The sequence below is a fragment of the Hippopotamus amphibius genome, chromosome 9 (assembly GCF_030028045.1).
Source record: "Hippopotamus amphibius kiboko isolate mHipAmp2 chromosome 9, mHipAmp2.hap2, whole genome shotgun sequence".
Taxonomy (NCBI): Eukaryota; Metazoa; Chordata; class Mammalia; order Artiodactyla; family Hippopotamidae; genus Hippopotamus; species Hippopotamus amphibius.
In genome coordinates, this window is record NC_080194.1 from 24,887,830 (window position 1) to 24,910,869 (window position 23,040).

Consider the following 23,040-nt stretch of genomic DNA (forward strand, 5'->3'; position numbering starts at 1 on the left):
AGAAAAGACAGATGTTGCCCAAGGAAGAGGAAATTCTGCCTCCAGGCTATCTTTGGACTTGAGATGCAACATCAGCTCTTCCACTGGAGAACTCTGACTAATACACAGAGGGACTCTGACCCACTTAGCAGATATCTGGTTACTGTGCTCAAGAATAACAAACAGCATTACATCCATCTTAATAATGTTCTAAGTAGGATAAAAGAGCAGGAGGGCAAATAGATGCAATAATTCCAAAAAGCCCAAAAGGAACGACCATTCTATATGCGCCAAACACTTTAGAAACACTATCTCCTTTCTTACTCATGATATACCTAAGAGGCAGGCTACCACTGAACAGGTGGGAAACAGGCTCAGAAAGGGAAGCAAATTCGCCAAGGTCACACAGCTGGCAAGCACGGACTATGAAGTCAGGTGTCCTGACCACGAGTCTAAAATTTCCTCCACTACACCACGTCTCCAGAGCAGCACGAGAGGATCATGAGTTCCCAACGAAACTTAAATTTCTTATCTTGATCTGGGTACAACAGGCACATATGATTTGTTTGTTTGTTTTTTTATTTATTTACTTACTTACTGAGTCTTTCAACATGGGCTTACTGTCTCAGGGCCAAAATACCCAACCTCATCCAAATGTTTCTTTTCATCTTCACCTCAACTTGAACTTGGTATCCTCCAACGTCACCATCATAAATCTGTTGAGCCACTCTGTAGCTGCTGGCTCTTCAAAAATAGCTGGGAAGGGTGTTTTCAGTGATCTATATACTGAAGATAAAGATCAATATGATTGGGTTTTCTAGATGAGAGCTATGCAAAAGCTTAACAGGAAAAATAGAGGACCTTCGGGTCTACCTGTGACATAGTTCTCTTCATTCAAGGTACATTTGCAAAACACTGAGTAGAGAAAGAGGAGACTGCAGACTCTATGAGAGAGGGTGGTCCTGAAGGAGGCAGAAGATACCCAGCTACAGCAAAGCAACAAAGGCACTAAGATCACACTGAAATTCCAGCACACAAAGGGAAAGAAACAACAGAATAGCAGCCACCTTTTTTCTCTCTTCCATGGGCTTAAAAACAATGAAGGGAACAATTATCCTCTTGGGTCTTCATTTTTCTTATTGCTAAAATGAAAATATCCTATAAAGTTGAAAGGTTTATGTAAGGTACCTGGCACACAGAAGGTGTGTGATGCACGTTAGCCCCTATTCCCTGTCATCCCTCGAGAGCTACAGAGCTGGAATATGTTTTCCGTGGATGTGTAAGCATCCTTGGCTACGTGTGAGCTCGTGGGTCCCAGCTTTACCCTGATGAGAGCCTATAATGCTCAAAAGTGAGCTTCCAAAAGAAGGGATACCAAATGGTCAGCCTGAGAACAAATCTTGTCCGTCAGAGACCCCAGAGCAAAGCCTGGGATGGAGGAGACACTTGTTAAATATTTGTTGACTTGACATAATTAAAATGCAGAGTCTCTCTGCAGTGCGGATTAATGAACCCAAGGCAGAATGTCCCTTGGTTGAACACCTGGGGCTGATCTGAGTTAGGCCAAAGCGGCCGTGTGTTCTGTTGCTGATGCTTACCAATGAGGAGCCCCGTGTAGGGCAGGAAGTCTGTTCCAACAGGACAGCAGACGGTCCAGATGGTGCAAAGGAGAAGAAGGAGAGCCTTGCGAAGTATGATTCGTCACAGTGGGCTTCTCTACCCCAGTGCAGCGGGTGTGGGCTGCAGCATTTAGGGGGATTCTTATTTCCCACATGAATGTCAGTTACAGTATCATTTCAAACCCCACGCACTATGAGGAGATGTCCGCTAGGGTTTGGGAATGAGTAAGGGTAGAAGGAAATGAGATACAGTGAATACTTCAACTCTGCACCAGGCTCTGAACTAGGTATTGTACGTACATCATATCCCATTTAATCTTGGCAGCATCACTATTTTTTTTTTAAATATTTACTTATTTTGGCTGTGCCGGGTCTTAGTTGCGGCATGCGGGCTCCTCGTGGCCGCATGTGAGCTTCTTAGTTGTGGCACGCATGCAGGATATAGTTCCTTGACCAGGGATTGATCCCAGGGACCCCCTGCATTGGGAGTGCAGAGTCTTCCCCACTGGACCACCAGCGAAGTCCCCATCATCATCATTATTATGAGGAAGGTTTGGAAGGGTCTAGTATCACCTCATTCAATCATTCACTGCAACTCCAAGAATTACTATTCTTATTTACAGATGAGGGAAGCCTGCTTCCCAGAAGAAAGTGAGAACAGAAAATGCCCCCTCAGGACCTGTGATATTGTCAGACTCCCCTCATTTTGTCTCTCAATGGGAACATTTATCACCACCCTTCTTGGGTTAGAATTAAGCTTGAGCACAGGGCAGCCTTTCCCACTGGGCCCGGAGCTTCTCCAGGGCAAGAACTGGAAGGCTGTGGGACTGGGGTTTTCCTAAAGCCCTGGGAATTACATTCCAGAGGCTGCCACGTACTCTGCTGAAATATTCAGCCGGCCCTGGTCCAGGGGTGGCCTGGAGGCCAGAGACAATCTAAGGGCAGTGGGTGGTGCCAAGAGGCAAGAGGACAAGCCTGCAAAGGATGGAGGGTGCTGAGGACAGATGTCAACTATTCCAAGCCCATGTCAGCACAGTCTGGAGCCTGGGAGTTGGCCTTGACTTACGGGTGCCTCCACACCCTTTGTCCAACAGGCCAGGTCAGGAGTCTCTCAACCCCATGTGCCTGTCCCCAGGGCCTTGGCCTTACCCGCAGCTGTGTCACCGCACTTTGGACTCTGAGAGCTTCTGACCTGAGCCCACCCCCTCCTATCTTGAATCTCCATCCACCCCCAGGCACCACTCTTATAAAACGACGCCCCACACCTGTATGTCTTCATGCCCCTACTCTTGACCTTGGTCTGCCTGGCTGCTTGCTTAGCCTCGAAGGCCCAGCTCACAGGTCCTGAAGATGCTGCAGCTGCTGCTGCTGGAGGACACCATGGTAGTGCTGAGTGCTCTGTCCATGCAGCCGAGATCTGGGCCAAGTTCACAGGCATGAGCTCACTGAAGCCGCACAGCAGCTCTGAGATGGACATGGGGAATGTGCTCCAGGACACACAGCTCCAGAGCAGTGCAGACAGATCAGACTTCTCATGGCCCCCACCTCACAGTAGGCTCTTTGTCTTCCACTCACCGTGCCCGCAGAGGGCACTGCTTCTTACTGTCTCTGGAGCTCCCTGCTCTCACACTGACCTATGCACCTCCCTGTTCTGGGAGCTTCCTCGTGCTGTCAGGACCTCGAGCTCTGGAGCTTGTTCACTTCCCTTGGCCTTACTATCTTGAGCACAGTCCCCAGGACACAACAAATTCAATAAACACTTTTTAAATGGATTTTACTGCCTTTTGCCTGGAGCCACCCCAGAAGGCAGGACAAAGGAACGGTTTCCAGTTTCCAACTGCAGGAGAGCCCTTGCGTTGGAGGATGTCACTGAGGATGGGTGAGCAGGCGTGAGTGGTCCCTTCAGGGGCCACTTCAGAAGGCCCTGAGGTATGGTTTTCTTCTCCCAAGGCACACATTTTTGTTCCCTTCTCCCCTTCCTTCCCTGAAGGATGCTGGGGGTGGGATGGGATTGGACGGGATTCAAATCTCAAAGTAAGCTAGGAAATTCCCAAGAAGTCAGGGCCTAAGCCCAGTTTCCTGAGAAGACAGGACGCCCCCCCCCCCCCTTTTTTTTTTGGCACACGGGCTTAGTTGCTCCGCGGCATGTGGGATCTTCCTGGAGCTGGGATCTAACCCGTGACCTCTGCATTGTCAGGCGGATTCTTAACCACTGCGCCACCTAGGAAGCCCCAGGACGCCCCCTTTTTTTCTCTCTTCCCCATAAATTACTCAGCCAACATTTGCTACTATGAGTAACCGTCTGGGCTGCCCATGTCAAAGTGGGACCACACTTCATTTCTCCCTGGGGCTGTTCTCCAGGAAATCTTGTCTGAATCCTGCTCTCTGCCTGCTAAATCTATCGTCACCAATAGTGGTGAGAGCAGTCTTGGGAAGGCTGGAGAATTTCTCTGCTTTCAGCATGCCGTTCGCTCAATTGTTCTCTCTCCTCTGATAAAACCGCCTGCCCAGCAGCAGATAAGGGCTGAGCGATTTCCCACACTCAGTAAATCAAGGGAGTCTGCAGTGCGGGGAAGAAGACATGTACAAGTGATGCTGTCCCAGCCACTGGGGACAACTGATATTGGTAGCCAGGGCCATCAATCAGCTGGACCGCCCATGTCAGATGGCATCACAGCGTGCGGGGAAAGCTGGCACTTGTTCAGCGACACTTGGGGAAATGAATCCTGCCCCTACGTGACTCCCTGTGCTCACTCCCTCCACCCAGAGAGCTGCTGGGTGGGGAAACAGAGGCCATGGGGTCACTGCAGGTCATTGCTTGCAATATTTAACACCAAGGAAAATATCACACAGGGCGAAGCATTTCTGGTTTCTGTGAATTTATACCCCACTAAGACCTGTACGAATCACCAGGGGAAACAAGGAAACACCAAGGGAAGCAGAGAGGAACGGAAAGACTGATAGACTGGGACCTGACCCAGCCCCACCACCAACCGACTGTGCTTCCCTGGGCCTGTGGCTTCATGCGGGAGCTACTGTATTTTTTACGTACGTACGTATATACATGTGTGTGCGCGCGCGTAAAAGGAATGCAGTGCATTAGGGGAAAATGGTTTGCTCCGGGCCCTATAGATCTGTCTAGAGAGCTAAGTATCTACCTTTCCAAGACGGTTCAACCTTCTGAATATCACTGAGACCCGTCCAGTGGCTGATGGGAAACCTGGAATTCCCAAGCCTTCCAAGAGCCCCACAAACCAAGATCATTTCAGAGGGATCAACCCAGAGAAACAAGAGCCCACCTTCTTCAAATCCCAGAGGTGCCCGCCTAACCCGGCTGGACCCTGCCATGACTCCGTGCCTTTCAGGACAGCCTTGCCTAAAATCATTTATCTTGGCTCTGGGACGCATTTTGGCCAAAAGGAGTATTTTGGCTTTCTCTCCTATCAGTGTGCCAGGAACAACAGCCTGTCAAGGTCACTTCAGGTCTGGCCTGGAAAGGCCATGGGAAACATTCACCAGATAAGAAAGAGCCTTTCACGCTATCAGTGCCGCCTGCTGTGTTCTGCGCTGACTTGAGAAACGCTCCCCTCATCTGCCCCGTGATGGTCACTGGAGGGAAGAAGAGAGAAACAGGGCACCTCTACCTTCAGCCGCCACCCCCATGGTGTGTGGCCCTGGTCGTCTGTCTCTTTCCCCTGCCCTGTCAGTGTCCACTCACTGGGATAGAGGGAGTCACAGGTCGTGAATAACTGGTGTACAAGACAAGACGGAGGAAAGGAAGATCAGGTGGGCGGGGCGTCAAGCTCAAGGAGCCTCAAGCTGAGGCACATCTTCATTCAGACGTATGTGACTGGTCTCACTTCCCTGAAGGTCAGCTGTAGCATTCAGTCAACATATATTTATTGGACACTGACTATGGAACAGGCCCTGTGCTAGCTGATGAAGACAGGGGAGTATCTAAGACAGAACAGACTCTGAGCTTTAAGAGCTTGTAACAGGTAAGGGCTCTGTTGCTGCCTCACAATTAATGCACTGAAATAAGCTAAAAGAATATTGTGTGTGGATACCTTGTTTGCTTTGACGCACACACATATATTTGTAAATACTCTGAGGCAGTGCTATCAGTGCTATTATAGGTGCGTCAAGTACCACGAGAGCCCAGAAGAAAGAATCACCACCTCTGCTGGGACAGGATCAGGGAAGGTTTACTCGAGGAGGTGACCTGGCAGACAATGATGCGAAAGGTGACACAGGGTGTGGTACCTGCAAGTGATATGTGGAAGCCTGGAACACTCTGTATGGTTAAATGTCTGTACTTCTCTCATGCCTGCCAATTCGTATGGTGAAGCCCCAGTTGCCAATGTGATGGTATTAGGAGGTGGGGCCTCTGGGAGGTAATTGGGTTTGATGAGGTCACAGGGTGGGCCCCCATAATGGGATTAGCACCCTTAGAAGAAGAGGAAGACACTCCAGGCCTGCTTCTCTCTGCACTAGGAGGACACAGCAAGCCAGCAATGGGGCGAACCCAACCAGAACCCAACCATGCTGGTACCTTGATCATGGACTTTCAGCCTCCGAAACTGAGAAATAAATGTCTGTTGTGTAAGCCACCCAGCCTGTGGTATTTTGTTACAGCAGCCTGAGCTAAGACGCACTGACGTATTTATGGAGCGACAAGTAACTCAGCAGAGACGGGGCCCTCAGACTCTGAGGGATGAAGTCTCCCAGCAGACACATGTGGTATGTGGTGATGGCGTACTCCCTGACACCTAACAGGGAAGACTTTAGCCATCAAAACGCCAACTCTGAAGACCAGCTTGCTCACAGCTCCACGTTCTCTCCCGCACTAGACTTCTGCTCAGGCCACATGTGAAAGATGGGCCAGCTGCTACAGTCTCCACTCTCTCAGCCTTGAGTAACACCAGCCCTGAGTCTTAAACCAATATAATGACTCTGAGTCAAAAGCAATCAAAACCACAGCATCACACCCTATACTGGCCACCAGATGGAGCTACGCATCGCACCAAGAAAACACCAGAGGCTAAACTGATTTTCTCCAAGTGTCCTGCAAATAGAATCACTGACTTTCACAGCTGGTGCTGGCAACTTGTACAAGCCCCAGAGTCCTGTGAGGGTAGGCACGAAGGATAGACTGTTCACAAAATATTTATGAAATTCCTACTTGTGCTAGTCTCTGAGTTTAGACAAATAATGGGCACTATCTGCCTTCTGGGAGCTCCATGTTTGGTGGAGGACACACACACACACACACACACACACACACACACACACACCCCACATACACTATGCACAATGTTTCCTGAGCATCCCAGAGTCTGCCAGGTGCTTTTCAAGTTCTATCTCTAATTCCCAAATGTTAAAAACTTGTTCACCAGTTCATCTGGCAGAGCCAAGATTAAATCTCAAATCTGCATGTCTCTTAAAACCATGTTCTTTCTTCACCATCATCCGGCTGCCCCTCAGACACTTCCCATGCAAAGCGAAAGGTTCACACATAAGGCTGGGTGTGAACCACGACCACCGGAAACACATGAGACACAGCTAACTCTGACTAGGGGAGTCCAGGAGGGCATGACAGATGAGCAGGTTTTTTTGTGTTTGTTTGGGCTTTTTTTTTTTTTTTTAATCAGTCAGATAAGCTTGAGGGGAAAGAAATTCCAGGGAAAAAGAGGCAGGTCCTGTGGCACAAAGGTTTACAAATGCAGGAAATGGCCTTTGGTAACCAATGGCACATAGCCTAGGGCACTGGGAAATGGGGTGTTTGAGGAGGGATGTGGCCAGGAGGGAGGTGCGGAGGGCAGCGGGAGGAAAGACCATAAACAGCCTCCCTTGTTCAGTTAAGAAGTTGACATCTGTTCCCACAGGCAGTGGAACGCTATCAATGGCTCCTGGAGAAATTTCTGATGTTAAATTTAAATTTTTTTTTTCCAGGAAGGAAAATATATTCATACTTTGGAACATTATACAACTCAGTGCCTCCTTTGAAAAGAAAAAAAAATCTTTCCAAACATACGGACGCTAAGTCTGCCCCTTTAATTTCACTCTATACCATATGGCACTCTGAATTTTTAGATGAGTAGACAGAGTGACTTCACAGATCAAAACTTTGCAAGAGACATCTTTGTCTGGTTCTTTAATTCCTTTTCCACTAAGCACAGCTGAAGCCCAATTTATCAATCTAATAAAAAGAAGTGGTGAGGTCAGGCGATTTCTTGTAAAGCACTTAGACATGCCTGGCACATACTAAGTGCAATAGAAAGGTTTAATAAACACACACATACAGAGACCAAAGGCGTGTGCCAGTAGTTCCTGAGCTAAACTTCATGGAAATCAAGGAACTTCAACCCCACCTTAGGGAGAACTGAATGATACACACAGGTGCACGTGCGATCATATCCAGGGGAGACAAGGAGCTGGAGACATCAAAAAACAGCTGTTCTGCCAAGCTGAGGTCCAGCGTCATTTTAAAAACAAAGGCCAGAGGTTTTCAGAAACTAGAATTTACTTTCATATCAGCCTTGCTAAATAAACTTGCTGTAAACTTTTACAAGAACTTTCCTCTAAGAGCCTCCATACTGACTTATATATTACTCACACATCAAGGCTGTTTCCACTAAGCCAAACAAACATCTGGATGAAAACTGTAACCATTTCATTGTTTCCAAGTGTTGGGATCTTTGAGGTTGATAAGACAGCCAAACCCTGTCTGAAACTGTGCGTCTTTATCAGATATTTGCCATTAATTAGATACAACCTCAAAGAGAAATCTAAAGGTACAAGGTTAAAAGCTATGTTAATTGCAGCGCGTCTAGGCTTTGGGAAGTTAAATGATGCGCTTAACGTTTCAGAGCTTGTGAGTGGCAGAGTGGGGTTCAAGCTTATCAGGTTATCTGTCTGTTTTCTTTCCACTACACCAACTGTCTCAGCAATATGACCTACCTCGCAGATGCTGAAGTACAGACTAGATGACCAGTCATTCAATATCTACAACCTTGTCACGTTTATAAAAGGAAAAAGAATTGAGTACGAAGGGTATTAAACGACCTGCCCTGAACTCCACACATAAAGGCAAGCCTATACTATAACTTGGCCTCAAAGCAGAAACTCGCGTGCATTTCCACAGAGTGGACTCGTACTTAACTAGTGTTCTAGTATGTCACAACTAGGAGGAGTGCTAAATGCCATCTGGGCTGCCTCGCCTCATTGTGTAGGTAAATTTCTACATTAAAAGGAATTGGGGCAGGGTGGGGGGCGGGGAGCAGGGGGAGTTGGAAACAGAGCGGAGCTCTCCAATTTCAATAATTGGGTGTTTGCTTACTTTTCCGCACTTTTATCTGCACTTGCTCTAAGCATTATCTCACTTGCTAAAAATGTAAGCTTCCCCAAGCAGGAAGTGAAATGTAAACATTTGTGCTTTTTAGCAGGGGTAAAGGCTCTGGTTTGAATAGCTAAAGGAACTAGGGATGTCTCACTGTAACATCACTAAGGTTCTGTTTAGGGTGTTTCAATGTCTCCACCTTGTGGAAACTGTCAGTAGTACATAAAAATAAAATACAGCATTTATTCAAAGACTGACTTGACAAGAGAATAAACTTTCTTACAAAATATGAAAATCTCAAAATAATCCGAATATATTTTGGTAGTCTATCACAATGGGACATGACAGTGAAATCCTCGAGGCCATGCTGAATACCAGTAGTCTTCTAAATAATAAAAGATTAAATTACATGCAATTTTAGTAATAGCTGTATGTTACTGTTTTCATGTTCATGTAAAACTAGAGACACAAAGTGATGCTCTAAGTTAACTGAACCATTTCGTTATCAGGCCATTAACTTTCCCAGGCATTTGGATAGCAGAAATATGTTACATTGTAAGGGTTTGGTGGCTCCTGTCTTCAAAGATTTCACTATGGGATGGTTCTAAAAGTAACAGCCAGAAAGCCAAAGCACCTCTCTCTCTAAGCTTTTAATTAAATAAAAGAACACTTCTGGTCAGACAGGTAGAACTAAGCAAAAGTAAATCAATTGTGAAATAAACTCGAGTAGCTATGCTACTTCAACACAGCCATAAAATGCTGGGCAAGATGGGGCAGTACAGTGGTTAAGGATCTCGCCCTGGGCTCTGCTTCTTAACTACCTGGGCAAGTTATTTAACCTTCCTGAGCCTCAGTTTACTCCTCCAGAAGACGGGAATTATATCACCTACCCCAAAGGACTACTGTGAGAACAGAAGAAGATACTGTATGTAAAGCACCTAGCACAGTGCTTGGCACATACTAGGAGAAGGAGCTATCATTAAAATTATGAAAATATTGACTCACCCATGGGGTTCTTGATCACTACGTTCAGGAAAATGAGTGGCGTGATCATCATGCCTGGTTTTTATCATCTGTGATTTTATCTGTTAGAATGTTAGAGGAGGAAAAGATCTCGACGGACTTCTAGGCAAGCCAGGTTAACAGATGAAGAACTCATGGGCAAGCGGACTAAACAAATGCTCGTTCAGCTTCCACAGTGATCTGGAAGTGGGACAAAAATAAGAAGCCAAGCCTCGGGCACACACGGTCAAGGCCCGGCTCAGACATCATCTCATCACTCCCCTTAACTTCGCATATTACGGGGAGGCTGGGTTTGCTCCTTCATCCATCGAGCCACGTGCGCGCCAACTCAGCAATGTTTATAAGCTCCTACGTGTACAAGGCATTGGGGATTCAGTAGTGAGCAAGCCAGACAATGTCCCTGCATCACGGCGCTTGTTGTTGTAAGCAGGAATGGGTGGGGAAACAATAAAATATAAACCCATCCTAAGGATAATTTTAAACAGTGATAAGCTTCCAAATGAGCAGAAGACACGGTGATGGAAACTAGGCATGGGGCAGGTCACATAAAAAACTTCAAGTTGAAGGGTCAAGGAGGGCCCCTCCAAAGAGATGCTAGCCGAGCAGCCAGAAGGAACCAGGGGAATAGATCCGGGCAATAGAACCAAGACAGAGAAACAGTGCAAAGGCCCTGAGACAGAAAAGGGCTTGAGGAGACTGAGGAACAGAACAACCAGCTGCAGCAGCAGAAGCAAAGGGAGTAGAGGACGATGAGCTCTAAGAGGCAGGTGAGGACCAGATCCTGTAGGGCCAGGTAGGCCAGGCTCAGGAGTCTGGATTCCACCCTAAGCGTAAAGTTTGCTTTAAAGCACTGACACAATATGGTTTGTTGTCACGTATGTCACTCTGGCTGCCAGTGCAGCCTGGCTGGAACTGCCCAGCGAGTTACTGCCAAGCCTGGACTGCAGCCCAGGTCTTGTGTCTCTCAGCCCAGAAGGTTCCCCTCTGCAGCACACAGCCTTCGACATGGACAGGACGTGAGGAAGGCCGCTTGCTCTCCCCCAGAGAACTTCAATAAGCCCCGCAGAGGAGAAGGCAGGGGCCACACCTTCCCCTACTCCGCGAAAAGAAAGACGGCCCAGGTACTCACCCGCTCGTGATGTCGTCCGCCCGCATGTTCTTGCTCAGAACGTCCCCGTCACTCATGTAGCCAGGGGCGTCCATGCTGATGCTCTCCAGGTCCATCTCGTCTCCCGTCTTGTCCGAGACGTCCACGTGGCAGATGCTGCTGCCCCTGGAGGCTAGCTGCCTCCGCAGGGGGGCAGAGTACACGTAGCGGCCTGACTCTGTGTTGATGAAGCGGCTGGCGTTGGCTCGGGGTGGGTACCCGTTGCCCATCGAGGGGGCATCTCCCGCCTGGAGCCGAGGGCTGGACTGGCCGAGCCTCCAGGACAGGGGAGTGGGCCTGCCCGTCAAGCTGAGGATACTGCGTCCACTGATCTCCGTGGTGACATTAGTGTCAAACGTGGTTTCCAATGTGCTAAAAACATAAAACCGGCCCTGGGTTAGACCCAAATATGCCTAGTAGTCTTTGCTGTTTACATTCTCTTTAATTTTCTTTTAGAATTATGAAATATTTCCCATATACAAAGGAGGATCAAAAAATAAGGTACCAACATACCCAGTACAGCTCTGTTGTTAAAAATGAAAAGACGAAGCTGCACATCTATGTGACACTCTGAGAAGCCCAGCAGAGACTTTCCCCCTAAAACATGGTACAAGATACCCACTAACAATTACTTTAAATAAATGATCTTAACTCCTGAAATCTTCTTGCCAGTCCAGGAAAAGAAGTAGAAAATTCCAGACTGATAAAAATGGGGTATAAAAGTAGCCACCTGCCCATTTCTCTTAGGATGCCGTATCTCAGCTCTCCTTTCCTAAAGGCAGGGTGCACCTGTCCACTCCAGAGGTCCTAAGACCGCATTTCACATCCTCAGCTCTCTCTGGACCAAGCAGGTGGGGTGAACTCTGATTTTCTAACTCTGTAACATCCCTTCCCCCCACTCTCTTGCTTCTCCCACATGTTGTTCAAAATGACAATTAAACTTTGGGGGCAAAAGGCCAGAAAAGAGTAGTAAATGCCTGGGCTTGAGACCCATGAAACTATCTGAGTCTGAATCTGCCAGTAGACTGAGCTCGTCCCTGGCCCTCAGAAGACTCTCTTGCAGTCAGTTCGCTGTCTTTCTGGCCCTGCGTGTCTTCCCATACCATCAAGATGCAGAGATACACTAGGGTCTTATAACTGAGCAGAGAGAGTGAGAGTCTTTCCTGAAGAAGAAAGCATGGAAGACTTCCTTCCTGTCATGATCACCAACCTAGCCCAAGCCAAGAAATCCACCAAACTGTTGTAACCTATATTAAATCAGTTTCAGTGATGATGGTGGAAAGAGGGATGTTTATCCAATCACGGAGTGGCGGGGTCCAGCACCAGGCTTCACACCATCACCACCCACCCCCCGGTGTAGGCTCCTCTGGAAGGACCAATTTGATGCCTCAGCTGTTTTGGTTTCCCTCCAATCCTGGGAGCAGCCTGCCTGACTTTTCTCATATTGGGAACCCTTAAGGTTTGGGCCCTGGTCTTCTTTAAGAACGCATGGTGCTTAACCCGGACCTGCCAATGCTGCTGGCAGAGGGAGAGACTGGCAGTCTTCTTGCTGTATTCATTTGTCAAAAAGACTGAAATTGGAGAAGCAAAGGAGACCCCCCCCCGACCCAGGAGCTCACAGGGATAACTGGGCCTTTACCTTGATCATCAAGGCCAAACACAAACCATAAAACCTGCTTCTGCCCAAATCACGAAGGATGTCCCAGGGCTGCATCCTCATCACCTTCTTGCTCAACAATGAAAAGAAACTGATAAATGTTTCCAGTGTAATCCTAGAGTTCATCCAACGAAATCATGGTTTAAACACGATCCTACGTTTTTATAAATATTTCTGTATGTGTTTTATACACGTGCATGACTAACAACGTTACAGAGTGCTGGGGATCAGAAGACCGGGTAGGAATTCGAGCTATTCACTTTATCACGCAGGTCAAATATAGTTCACCTGCTCGTTTCGACAGCACAATATCATTTTGGAAAATGCAAGCAAAGGGAAATTTAAATGCAGCTGGTCTGCAATATCCTCTGTGGAAATGGATTTAGCAACCTTCTGCTTTGGGGAGGAATCTGTCTCTACGGAGGTTTGTTCCTGACACTTCTGCACGCCCTATGGCATGCTTGGTGAATTCCAGTACATTTGGCGATGATCAAGGGTATCTATTCCGTTGTTAACCCTTTGCTGTGGCGGGAACACACCATGGCAGGAACAGCTGTGTGAAAATCAAGTTACTATCTGGTGCAGGAAAGCGATTCACGCTCCAGGTACCTGTGTGTAACCTGAGTTCCCCGTAAACTGGACATGGTCTCCTCCAAATTCTGCCGCAGATCAGCGATGTTCTTCACTGTCCGCAGTCGCCGAGCCTCGGGATCTTCCCCTGGAGAGACAAAGGTTAAGACTATTTTGGTTCTCCGATGAATGGGGAGATTCATGGGGAGATTCATGGGAACAGCAATGGCGTCCGTGTCCACAACCACATTCCCTGCTCAGGGCCTGGCTCATCGCAGGTGCCTGAGAAAGACTTGAGAATGAATGAATGGGTGGATGGATACCCAAAGGAAGGTGTTAAACCTAAACAGAGAAGTCTTTCCTCCCCCTGCAGGTCCCTCCGGCAACAGGTGACGCCTAGCCTGTGGGAGAAGCAAAGCGCCGCGTCTGAGACATTAAACACATGTTCACACTGTCTCCCATAAAGACATGCACATGCTAGGTCTTACCCCTGCCCAGGAATCATTTTCCACCCATGCAGAAGTAAGGGAGGCCTTTTGTTTTCTCACCATGGGTGACAGGGGCTGTGGTCTACTATCACCTACATTATAGATGGTTAATTTGCAGTGGCTAAAAGATCTGCATTTATTAATCATGACTATTTCTACAGAGAGAGGTTTGCCTTTTTCTTTGTTTGATTTGTTACGTCATCTCAAGTGCTGGCTCCTCTACTGCCTGCCTGAGTGGTCACGGGGAAGGTGCTGACCCTCTCCATCCTTCAGATACCACGGTCCTAAACGAAGGCAGTGATAGTACCAGCCTCAAAGGACTACTGCAGGGACTAAATGGAGATCCCTCAGTGCAGCACCCACCGAAAACATCAACTCACGCCAGCGGGTGCTGCAGACCGGGGAGCATTCGAGACGATTCAGGCTTCCCTTTGGGGGACAAAGGACTGCCATTCCCTGGGCAACATTTCCCGCTAAATACCTGGCCCAGAGAGGTCAAGCTGGCACAAACATCCCCGAAGAAACAGGCTACACACTAGGAAGCCTCATCTCCTCTCAGAGAAGCCTCACCTCGGGTTGTCTGGCTATTCTGCTCTGTTTGGGTTTATGGGGAAAGAAGAAGAGCTAAATAACTACAATAGTGATTAAAGGAATCACACATCTTCCCCCCAGAGTAATTTCAGGAGTAATTTCAGGAGTCTTTAAAAGCTGATAACTATTTCAAGTACTGAGCCATAGTTCTAAAGAAATCTCCGAAAACACAGTACACACGGGCAACAGCAAGTGGGACTTACAGAAGACACCAAGTAGAACTTCCAGCAATTGTCATTAATAGGGCAACAGGTGGCTAAGAAATGTCATAGAATTAACTCTCCTTCTGAGACACATGACCGCTTCTCAGCTTATTCTCAGCATGGGGGTACCTGGAGGCTGGGGAATGGATTAAATGATTGATTGTATGGAAATAATTTGCTATAGCAAACTCTCTATCCTTGAAAAGGCCAGTGTTTTCAGTTTTCTTCCCACTTCTAACCAAGAGAAATTTGGAAGGCATTTTTCTCTTATCTAAAAAGTGGTCAAACCTGCATTTCTCATCCAGTTCTTTACAATACATATATGTATGTACATGTTTTTAAACGAAAGCAGAGATGAATGTCTGCTTTACCTTCCCCTAATGGCCTTGGAGGAAGGTAATTGCATCTATCTCCTGGGCCATCAATTAAATATCTCTTACTGCCAATTTGGCCACATTTTATCTGTGTAAAGGCTGCCAAAAAGGTACTGATCCTTTGGATAGCTCCAGGCCCTGCAGGGAACATTTATTATGAAGCTAAGTCTAGGCACCAGTTTTCAAATTACCTTCATTAATTAACTTAATCACGCACAACAGTATAATAACTCTATTTATAGGCACACCTTGTTTTACTGTGCTTCGCTTTTTGTGCTTCGCAGGCACTGTGATTTTTTACGAATTGAAGGTTTGTGGCAACCCTGCGTTGAGCAAGTCTATCAGCGCCATTTTTCCAACAGCATTTGCTCACTTCATGTCTCTATGTCACATTTTGGTAATTCTCCTAATATTTCAAACTCTCCACCAGCAAGAAAATTATGACTCACTGAAGGCTCAGATGATGGTTAGCATTTTTTTTAGCAATAAAATATTTTTCAATTAAGGTATGTACATTTATTTTTTTTTTAGGCATAATGCTATTATACACTTAACAGGCTACAGTGTAGTGTAAACAGAACTTCTGTATGCACTGGGAAACCAAAAAATCTGTGTAACTTGCATTATTGCAATATTTGCTTTATTGCAATGGTGTGGAACCAAACCTGCAATATCACCAAGGTGTGCCTGTATTTACCCAGGTCTCTATTAAGGACACATCTGCCGCTGTTAACTCTCCTTTAGAAATTCAAAGATCTTTGATATGGGGTGGTATCTCACCTTTATTCTTGGTAACCCCCACACAAATCTATAGATGCTCAAGAAATTTTATTGTCCAAAAGATGTTAGGTCAGTGTAGGGCTGAAGAAAAAGGATACCCTTTGCATTCCAACAGATAAAAGGTCTGAATCATAGCCTTGCTGCTTATTAGTCACTTGATCTTGGACAAGTCACTTACTCTCTCTGAATGTCATCTGTAAAATGGGGGTAAAACCCCTTCCTCAAGGTTAGGCGGATTAGATTAGAAGACACATGATACAATCAGATTAGAAGACACATGATACACCTGGCATAAAATGAGGGCTTGCTGAACCTGAGTGTCCTGTTTTCCTCTGAGGGGTGCCACTAGGAAATATCTGCTCCCCTTGGAGCTCTATGTACACCAGATTCCAAGAGCAACGTAGAAACACAAACCAGGAATCCACCAGCTTTGTTCAGATGATCACGTTCTGAACTGCTGATTCTGCCTGCTTGGAAGACGGCCTTAGTGTAAGATCTGCCTACCAACCCACAGCCTGAACAAGATAAACACACAACCATGCCCTGATGGGTATGGCTGGGCCCTTTCAGCCCACATACGGAGAAATTGAAAACTGAATGAACTAGTCCATGTACACCTGTGGCTCTCCTGCATCTGCCAAGGGCCGTGCTCCCTCGAGCCACTGGCCATGGTGGAAAGAACACCACATTCTGACCAAATAGAGCAGAGGTGGGGATGCCAGGGTGTTACATGTGGGACGTGGATGGAACCGGGGATTTTCACTTGGAAGAGGGAGCCCAGGAGACACGCTGCTATATGGAAAAGAATGGAAACTGTCTGTGAGGCTGGATGATATCCAGAGATTTAGAAATGGAAGGATAAAAGACTCCATTACCAGTTAACGCCAACAAAATACAGAAGGGCTGCCTCATGAAGAAAGAGCCTTTCCGTCACAGGAAGTATTCCAGCAGAGACTGAAAGACAATTTGTCAGTGAATGACAGAAGGAATTTATGGACTGGATAACAGGCAGATGTGGTTCCTCCTAATGCTACAATCCAAGATGCATGTCTCACCTGTAATGCTATGTAAATGACAGAGCACCATGGGAAGATCCATCTACTTGCATAAGTAAGGGGGAAGAACTAAGCAATTGATTAAATAGCCTCGTAAACGTCCCTTCCTAAATACACCCATTTGTTGTCATTTCAAGGGATCAGCTGTACGTAAGCTGAATTCAACCTCATACATACAAGCTACTCTGTACTGTCTCCACAAAATTATTCACTGTACAGCCACACACGTGGTACAGCCGCACATGTGAGTTCCACTGCTTGAATGTAAGGACAAGTCACCCTGATGCAGAAATTTTCCCTAGCAACTAACACCCTTTGACTTCACACCGAAGAGTGCTTGATTAGGCACGACTGGCTGCACAGGTCTGGTCCCCAAACTAACTGGCAGCATCTCAGGCTTTCTGAGCTCTTACTTGGTTTACTGTCCTGATGCACGGGAGACATGGGGAGGAAAAGAAAAAGGAGTGAAAAGATCACAGGCTGCCATCTGTCCCTCTGAAATGTAAGTGTTATGTGGAATAGTCTTTGGCTGCCGCTTTTGCTCCTCAGATGTGAATTTCACTGAGCCGCAGTGTCTGCCATGAACCCACACTCCTCCACGAGACACACATCTGATCCGCGCCGGCCTCGGAATCACTGGCCTGGCTCTTTTGATGTGTGTGCGTGCGAACACACGCTGGAATGTGTGTGCAGACCTGAGCAGTCATTAAACTCCACACCCCTCTCCTGCGCTATCCATGTCCTCCTATGCAAGGGAGCTAAACCTGGGAGAGAAGGAAACATAAAATCAATCCCAAATGTGGGGCCCTGAACCACGATAAGATGGATCACTTACAAATGGCTTGAAACCTCTCTGCCCCGTCACAGTGCCCAGCCAGCAGAACCAGAAGGAAAGAGTTAAATCACTCAGATCCTCTGAAATGAATACTCAGAGCGAATGGTCAAATGGGTATACGAGTCAATCCTATGAGCTGCAGACTAACGCCACAGCTGTAGTGTGGCTATCAGTATGGTGGGGTCATGGATATTTAGCCAAATAAATGGATTTTAAACATGGATTCAATATTTAACCCAGCTCTGGCAGTGGTAAGATATGTGAAGAATAACACCGCCGCTGCTAAATACGTGGTTTACCATGCACTTCCCTGATGAGAAGCTGCTGGAACCCCGGGCACAGAGCTGGGAACAGGGGCAAGGGACAGAGAAGGTGCGAGCTCGGGACGCACTGCAGGAGGAATTCTAATCCTGGTGCTACCTTTGCTTCTTCACATTAAGGATGTGGCAGATAACACTAATAAATATTTGTGGAATGAACCACATGACAATTGCAGACTTTATGTTTTTATCTATTAACCCTTTAATCATTGTTTGCCTAGGCGACACTTAAATAAGGTTTAGGTTTTTGTTTTTGTTTTTGGTAAAAGAAGCAGGCTGAAATCTTCTTTCCAAGTGTTCTGAGGATACACAGAACAATTTTCAATCAGTGCTTCCATAAAGGAAATTTGAAAGTCAATACGTTTTAGAGTTCCAAGTCTTTTTGGAAAGCAACTCTATCTCAAGAGTGAACAAGGACATTCAGAATGAAGGATCTGAGCAGCCCAGAGCCCCTGCATGAGTGGAGAGGAGTATACCTTAAAATAGAATGTGCCAACAGGTAAAAGGCTAATTTATAATACTGGGGAGGAGGGCATAGATCGTGAGAGAGAGAGAAGAGGCGAGAAAGAGAAGGAAGATGGTAAGACAGAAAATCAGTTTGTCTGGCTCATCAATCAAGGCAACAGTGAAGTAACTTCACATCAAGCTGGGCTCGGGTCCTTCCAGCAGCTGGTTGCACGGGAGGCCTCACCACCAAGAGACATGGAATTTCCAGAGCGCCATACTCACCAGTGAGTTCCTCCAGGGCAGGCTGTCCACTCTTGGTGTAGTGGCTGGGCTCCATGGTCACACCCCCTGAGCTGGACTCGGCAGTGACATTCCCTTCGGTGTCTGTCTGGGACCTTCACACACAAACCAGAGCAGACACGCTTGTCACAGGCGGTAACTACCACATCTGGACCACTGTGCCCCCACTATCCCCTCCTCTGGCAAGAAGCTTTAGAACAGAGCAGACCAGCAGACGGAGGCTAAATAATTCATTGGTGCACGTGGAGCAATGTCCTAGAAACAGAGAGAGCCACTGAACTGTAAAAGATGAAATATTCATCACCCAAATGGAGGGTCCGCAATCCTTCACTGGAGAACGCTTCTCTGCAACCCCTTCAGGGAGCGAGGTCTGGCCAGAAAAATGCTGGCGAGTACCCGGTGATTTGGATCGTTTAACCTGTGCCAAAGAGCCACTTCTAAGTCACCAGCGACGCCAGCAAGCCAAGCATGAAGTTGACTCCACTGACAGTCCCCAGGGCCCCCCCAGATCCTCCTGACATGGCTGTCTCTGGAAAGATGACTGTACAACCAGTCAGGAGTGGGTGCCAAGCAGGTGTGTTTGCCCTCCAGGTCTGATTCAGAGCTCAGAGCTTCTGAGATGAAAGGTCTCATTGATCATTATTTTAACACTTGACTGAAATCTGTACTTCCCCAAACCTTCTCCATGCCCTTATTTGTCGAGCAAATCGAGGTAACTGCTTCATGCAATGTGCTCTTGCCACAATTACCTCTGCTTATTTAGGCATGCCATGCAAACATATAATTACACTCAGACACATAACCCTGGGTGGAACGTTATTAATTCATTAGTATCCTGAGCTAATTCAATCAGATTTCACTCCCTGCGAAGAAAGTGTTTGCCAAGAACAGCAACTAAAGTAGACAGTGGGGGATGTACTGATAACCCCCACATCATCCATCTATGCTCCGCCCCCCCTTTGCCTCCCTGCTGAGGCCGTCAGCTCCCCATTGCTGCCATCTCTACCTTTAGAGGCTTTTCATGCTCTCAGCGCTCCTCTCCTTCCTTTGACCAGAATCCAGGCTCTCGCCATGTCTGCCCAGGCCCTAGAAGCACTTTGTGGACAGGTAGGCTGCCTCCAGCCTAGAGGTTGCAAATGACAGCCAGGTATAGAAACCAGCCCACAGACTGATTATTGGTCTGCGCAGTATTTTTAAAACTTTTGAATTCATTCCACATTTAAAAATTGGGAGATTTCACAAAAAAATCTGGATTTCTGCCTTCTCCCAGTAAAAACAAGTCTGGGAGGACTGAGCTCACTTTCTTGCAGGCCACCACCTGCTGGTGACAAGTGGTGGCAGCCCCCTCTAGCGAGGCGTGGGGTTCCCTCTATCAGCGTCCCACTCACTCTGAGCTACTCACGTGTATTACCTCTGTGGGCTCAAGCAGGCATCTGAACCGTGACCTCTGTTCTAAACCGTTCCTGGGTCTGGTCCACTCCCCATTCTGTCCTCCACTGATCTCGGTGATACCGATGTGATCCTGTCACCTTCTGATTAAAGGCCTCCGATGGTTTCCCACTGCCCACAGACTAAGGTGTAAAGTCTTTACTGTGGGTAGAAGATGCCCTATGTCGTGGGGTTCTACCTTCATTTCCAGCCCCATCTCCTGCCACTCCTGCCCTTTACACACAGCCCTGCCCTGTGCTCCACCCACAAGTGGCTGCTTTCCATTCCCAGATCACACCCGGCCCGTAACAGTTTTGTCTTTATAATCATTGTGCCCGCTGCCTAAAGGCCCTTCTCCTCTTTCTTCCTTAGTTTGCTCCTAATCTGCCTTTCAGGCACAGGCCCCGTGTCATCTTGGCCTGGAAGCCTTCCCCAACCCTCGGCCAGCGGGTGGCTCCACCTCTTGTGCGTCTCTGTTCTCCTGATGCCTACTTATTACAGTATGACCTAATTAATAAGCCTTCCCTACACTACATTAAGAGCCTCTGAAGCCTAAGGCTGGCTCTTTTGATGTGTGCACAGAAGAACACGATCTGTTCCAATTCATATGCCAAGCAGGCACTCAGGCAGGGTGTGCTGAATGGGTAAGTGAGAAGTTTTTAAGTCTAGGAAGATGCCGGGTACTCGAAGGAGCATTAGACTTGGAGTCTGAACATTGAGCTGGCTGCTGTCTGGCGTCTGTAACTTGATAGCCATGCACATCTCAGTAAGTCACTGCACCTCGGTGAGTGTCTTGCCCTCAGCTGGATATCAGGGGATTACAACAGCGACCTTCCCTGGCTGCTACAAAAATCACAGGTGAGACAACACACAAGCACTTAGTAAAGTGTAAAGCAATAGAGGTGTCCAGTGTGCCTTCTATAATCCATTCGGAGTTATTTTTCAGAAGTGATTTATCTTCCTTTTTTCCCTTGGTAACATCACGAACATGGAGAGGTTCTGGGGAGAGCTCTGTAAGTTATATACAGTGAGCTGTAAACTTGAGAGAGAACATCTTAGAGCACAAAGGGAGTCTAAACCATTTTCTAAAATCCTCTAATCTAGTCCTATCGCCTCACTTTACAGAGAGGCTCACAGTGAGGCAGTGATTTAGAGTCAAGACTGTTTTGTGGTTAAGAACTTGGTCCCTCTAGGTAGACAGACTTGGCTTTTAAACGCTAGCTTTCTGGCTATCAGCTCTTTGACCTAGAGCAAGTTATTTAAATACTGTAGGCCTCAGTTTGCTCATCTGCAAAATGGGGATAAAAAAGGTGGCTAGCTCATGGAGTTGTGAGAATGATTAAATGAGCTGAGTCTCTGCACACACGTGGTGCATACTCAACAGCCGTGCCTGCATCAGGTCCCAAGGCCACACAGGACTCACAGACTAATAAAAGACAGAATCCAGGCATCCTGCTCCTAACCAAGTGCTCTTCTTTCCAGCCTCCTCCCTGGCTCACCTGGAGAGGAAAGGCACTTCAGAGGAGCCAGAAGGACATCACACAGGGCGAGCATAAACACTAAAACGCAGCCTGACAGACACACGGGACGTTTTCTCCCTCCTTCTGTTTGTCAGACGTTCGTTCTTTATCATTAGAGTTTTTCCTCTCATAGAAAAATCTCGAAATATTTTTTTTAAAAAGGTTAAATGTTTTAGAATCTTTCAAATACAAGGGTGAGTCAAAAAAGATCCACACTCTGGCTGTAGAATTTATAGAAGTTTTAATATAACTGGAGTGCGGATAATTTCTGACTCACTCTCGTAATTAGAGCCAGAAAAAAATCAGACCCGGGGTGGAGGGTGGGGGTGGGGTGGAGTGGGATCGATGGTGCTCAGACTGTCACATATTTTAATTCTGAACATGCAAATCAAGAATCTGGAACGGAAGCTTGAATCTGCGTGACCTCAAGACCATGCATGTAACTGCAATGATAAAAATTTCACGGTGAGCAATTCAGTTACCTCCGTGCTTCAGAGAACAGCTGTATAAAAGGCTGAGCATGGAGACAAGTCCTGAGTCGTTATCTAAGCCTTGGCACCCCTCTCAGGACGGTTAGCTGAGCTGATGACTTGCTTCAATACAAAGAGGACTGTCTCCCATTTACAAAGGTCTAGCATGACCCTCCCTGAAGGGGAAGGTGAGCTTCTCCTCAGGAGCCTGACATTCCCTCACAGGCTGGACGCTGCGGGCTTGACTCTGAAATCAATTGCTTCAGCCAGACTTTCTATCGGGTCTTGGCAGGAATGGTAGCAGAACCTACTAGAACTCACCTCAGGCAGAAATAGAGGAAACATCTAATTCTTTGGGCACCATGTAAACAGAGGAAGCTGACAGTATGGGCCTGAGTCTGTGCATATGAACAGGTATGTAAATACACACGTGAATATGTGCACGTGTGTTTTATGTATGAGCGTGTACTTGTGTCCTCACGTGTGACTGTCCATGATGTACATCCGCACCTATAGGTGTATGAGTGTGTGCACAGGTGTGTACGTGCAGATACTTAGGGTAGAAGCTGTAAAGTAAGTGCCTAGACGGTGACATTCAGCCATCAGTCTCCTTGTGCTATGCAGAGGTATTAGTTGCCACTCAGCTGTGCCGTGTGGCCCACTGCCCTGTACGTCTGGAGCACAGGATCAAGCTGAGCACTGTGAACGAGGCTCTGGGAACCCCCAACAGCAGGGCTGGGAGGCTTCCATCTGCCGGGGAGGACTCATCGCATGTATCCAGCAGCACCTGGAGCGGGCGTCCTCCATCCTGCACAGGTGTGTGGTGTAACCAGAGGCTCTCATAGGCCAGAACCACCCAGAGCAACAGCACCTGGCCCCACGTGGTCTCCCGTGG

At 47.3% G+C, this 23,040-nt stretch overlaps 1 protein-coding gene across 3 annotated transcripts in view; it reads right to left on the bottom strand.

The window, feature by feature from the left end:
- NAV2 (neuron navigator 2) overlaps positions 1-23,040 on the bottom strand; it is a 389,315-nt gene that overhangs the window by 138,657 nt on the left and 227,618 nt on the right. For all 3 annotated transcript variants that reach the window (XM_057748181.1, XM_057748182.1, XM_057748180.1), the window contains 3 exons: positions 18,710-18,822; positions 13,374-13,482; positions 11,090-11,479 (listed from right to left, as the gene is read on the bottom strand). In XM_057748181.1, the coding sequence (XP_057604164.1) occupies positions 11,090-11,479; positions 13,374-13,482; positions 18,710-18,822 (612 nt within the window). The remainder of the gene's footprint in view (positions 1-11,089; positions 11,480-13,373; positions 13,483-18,709; positions 18,823-23,040) is intronic.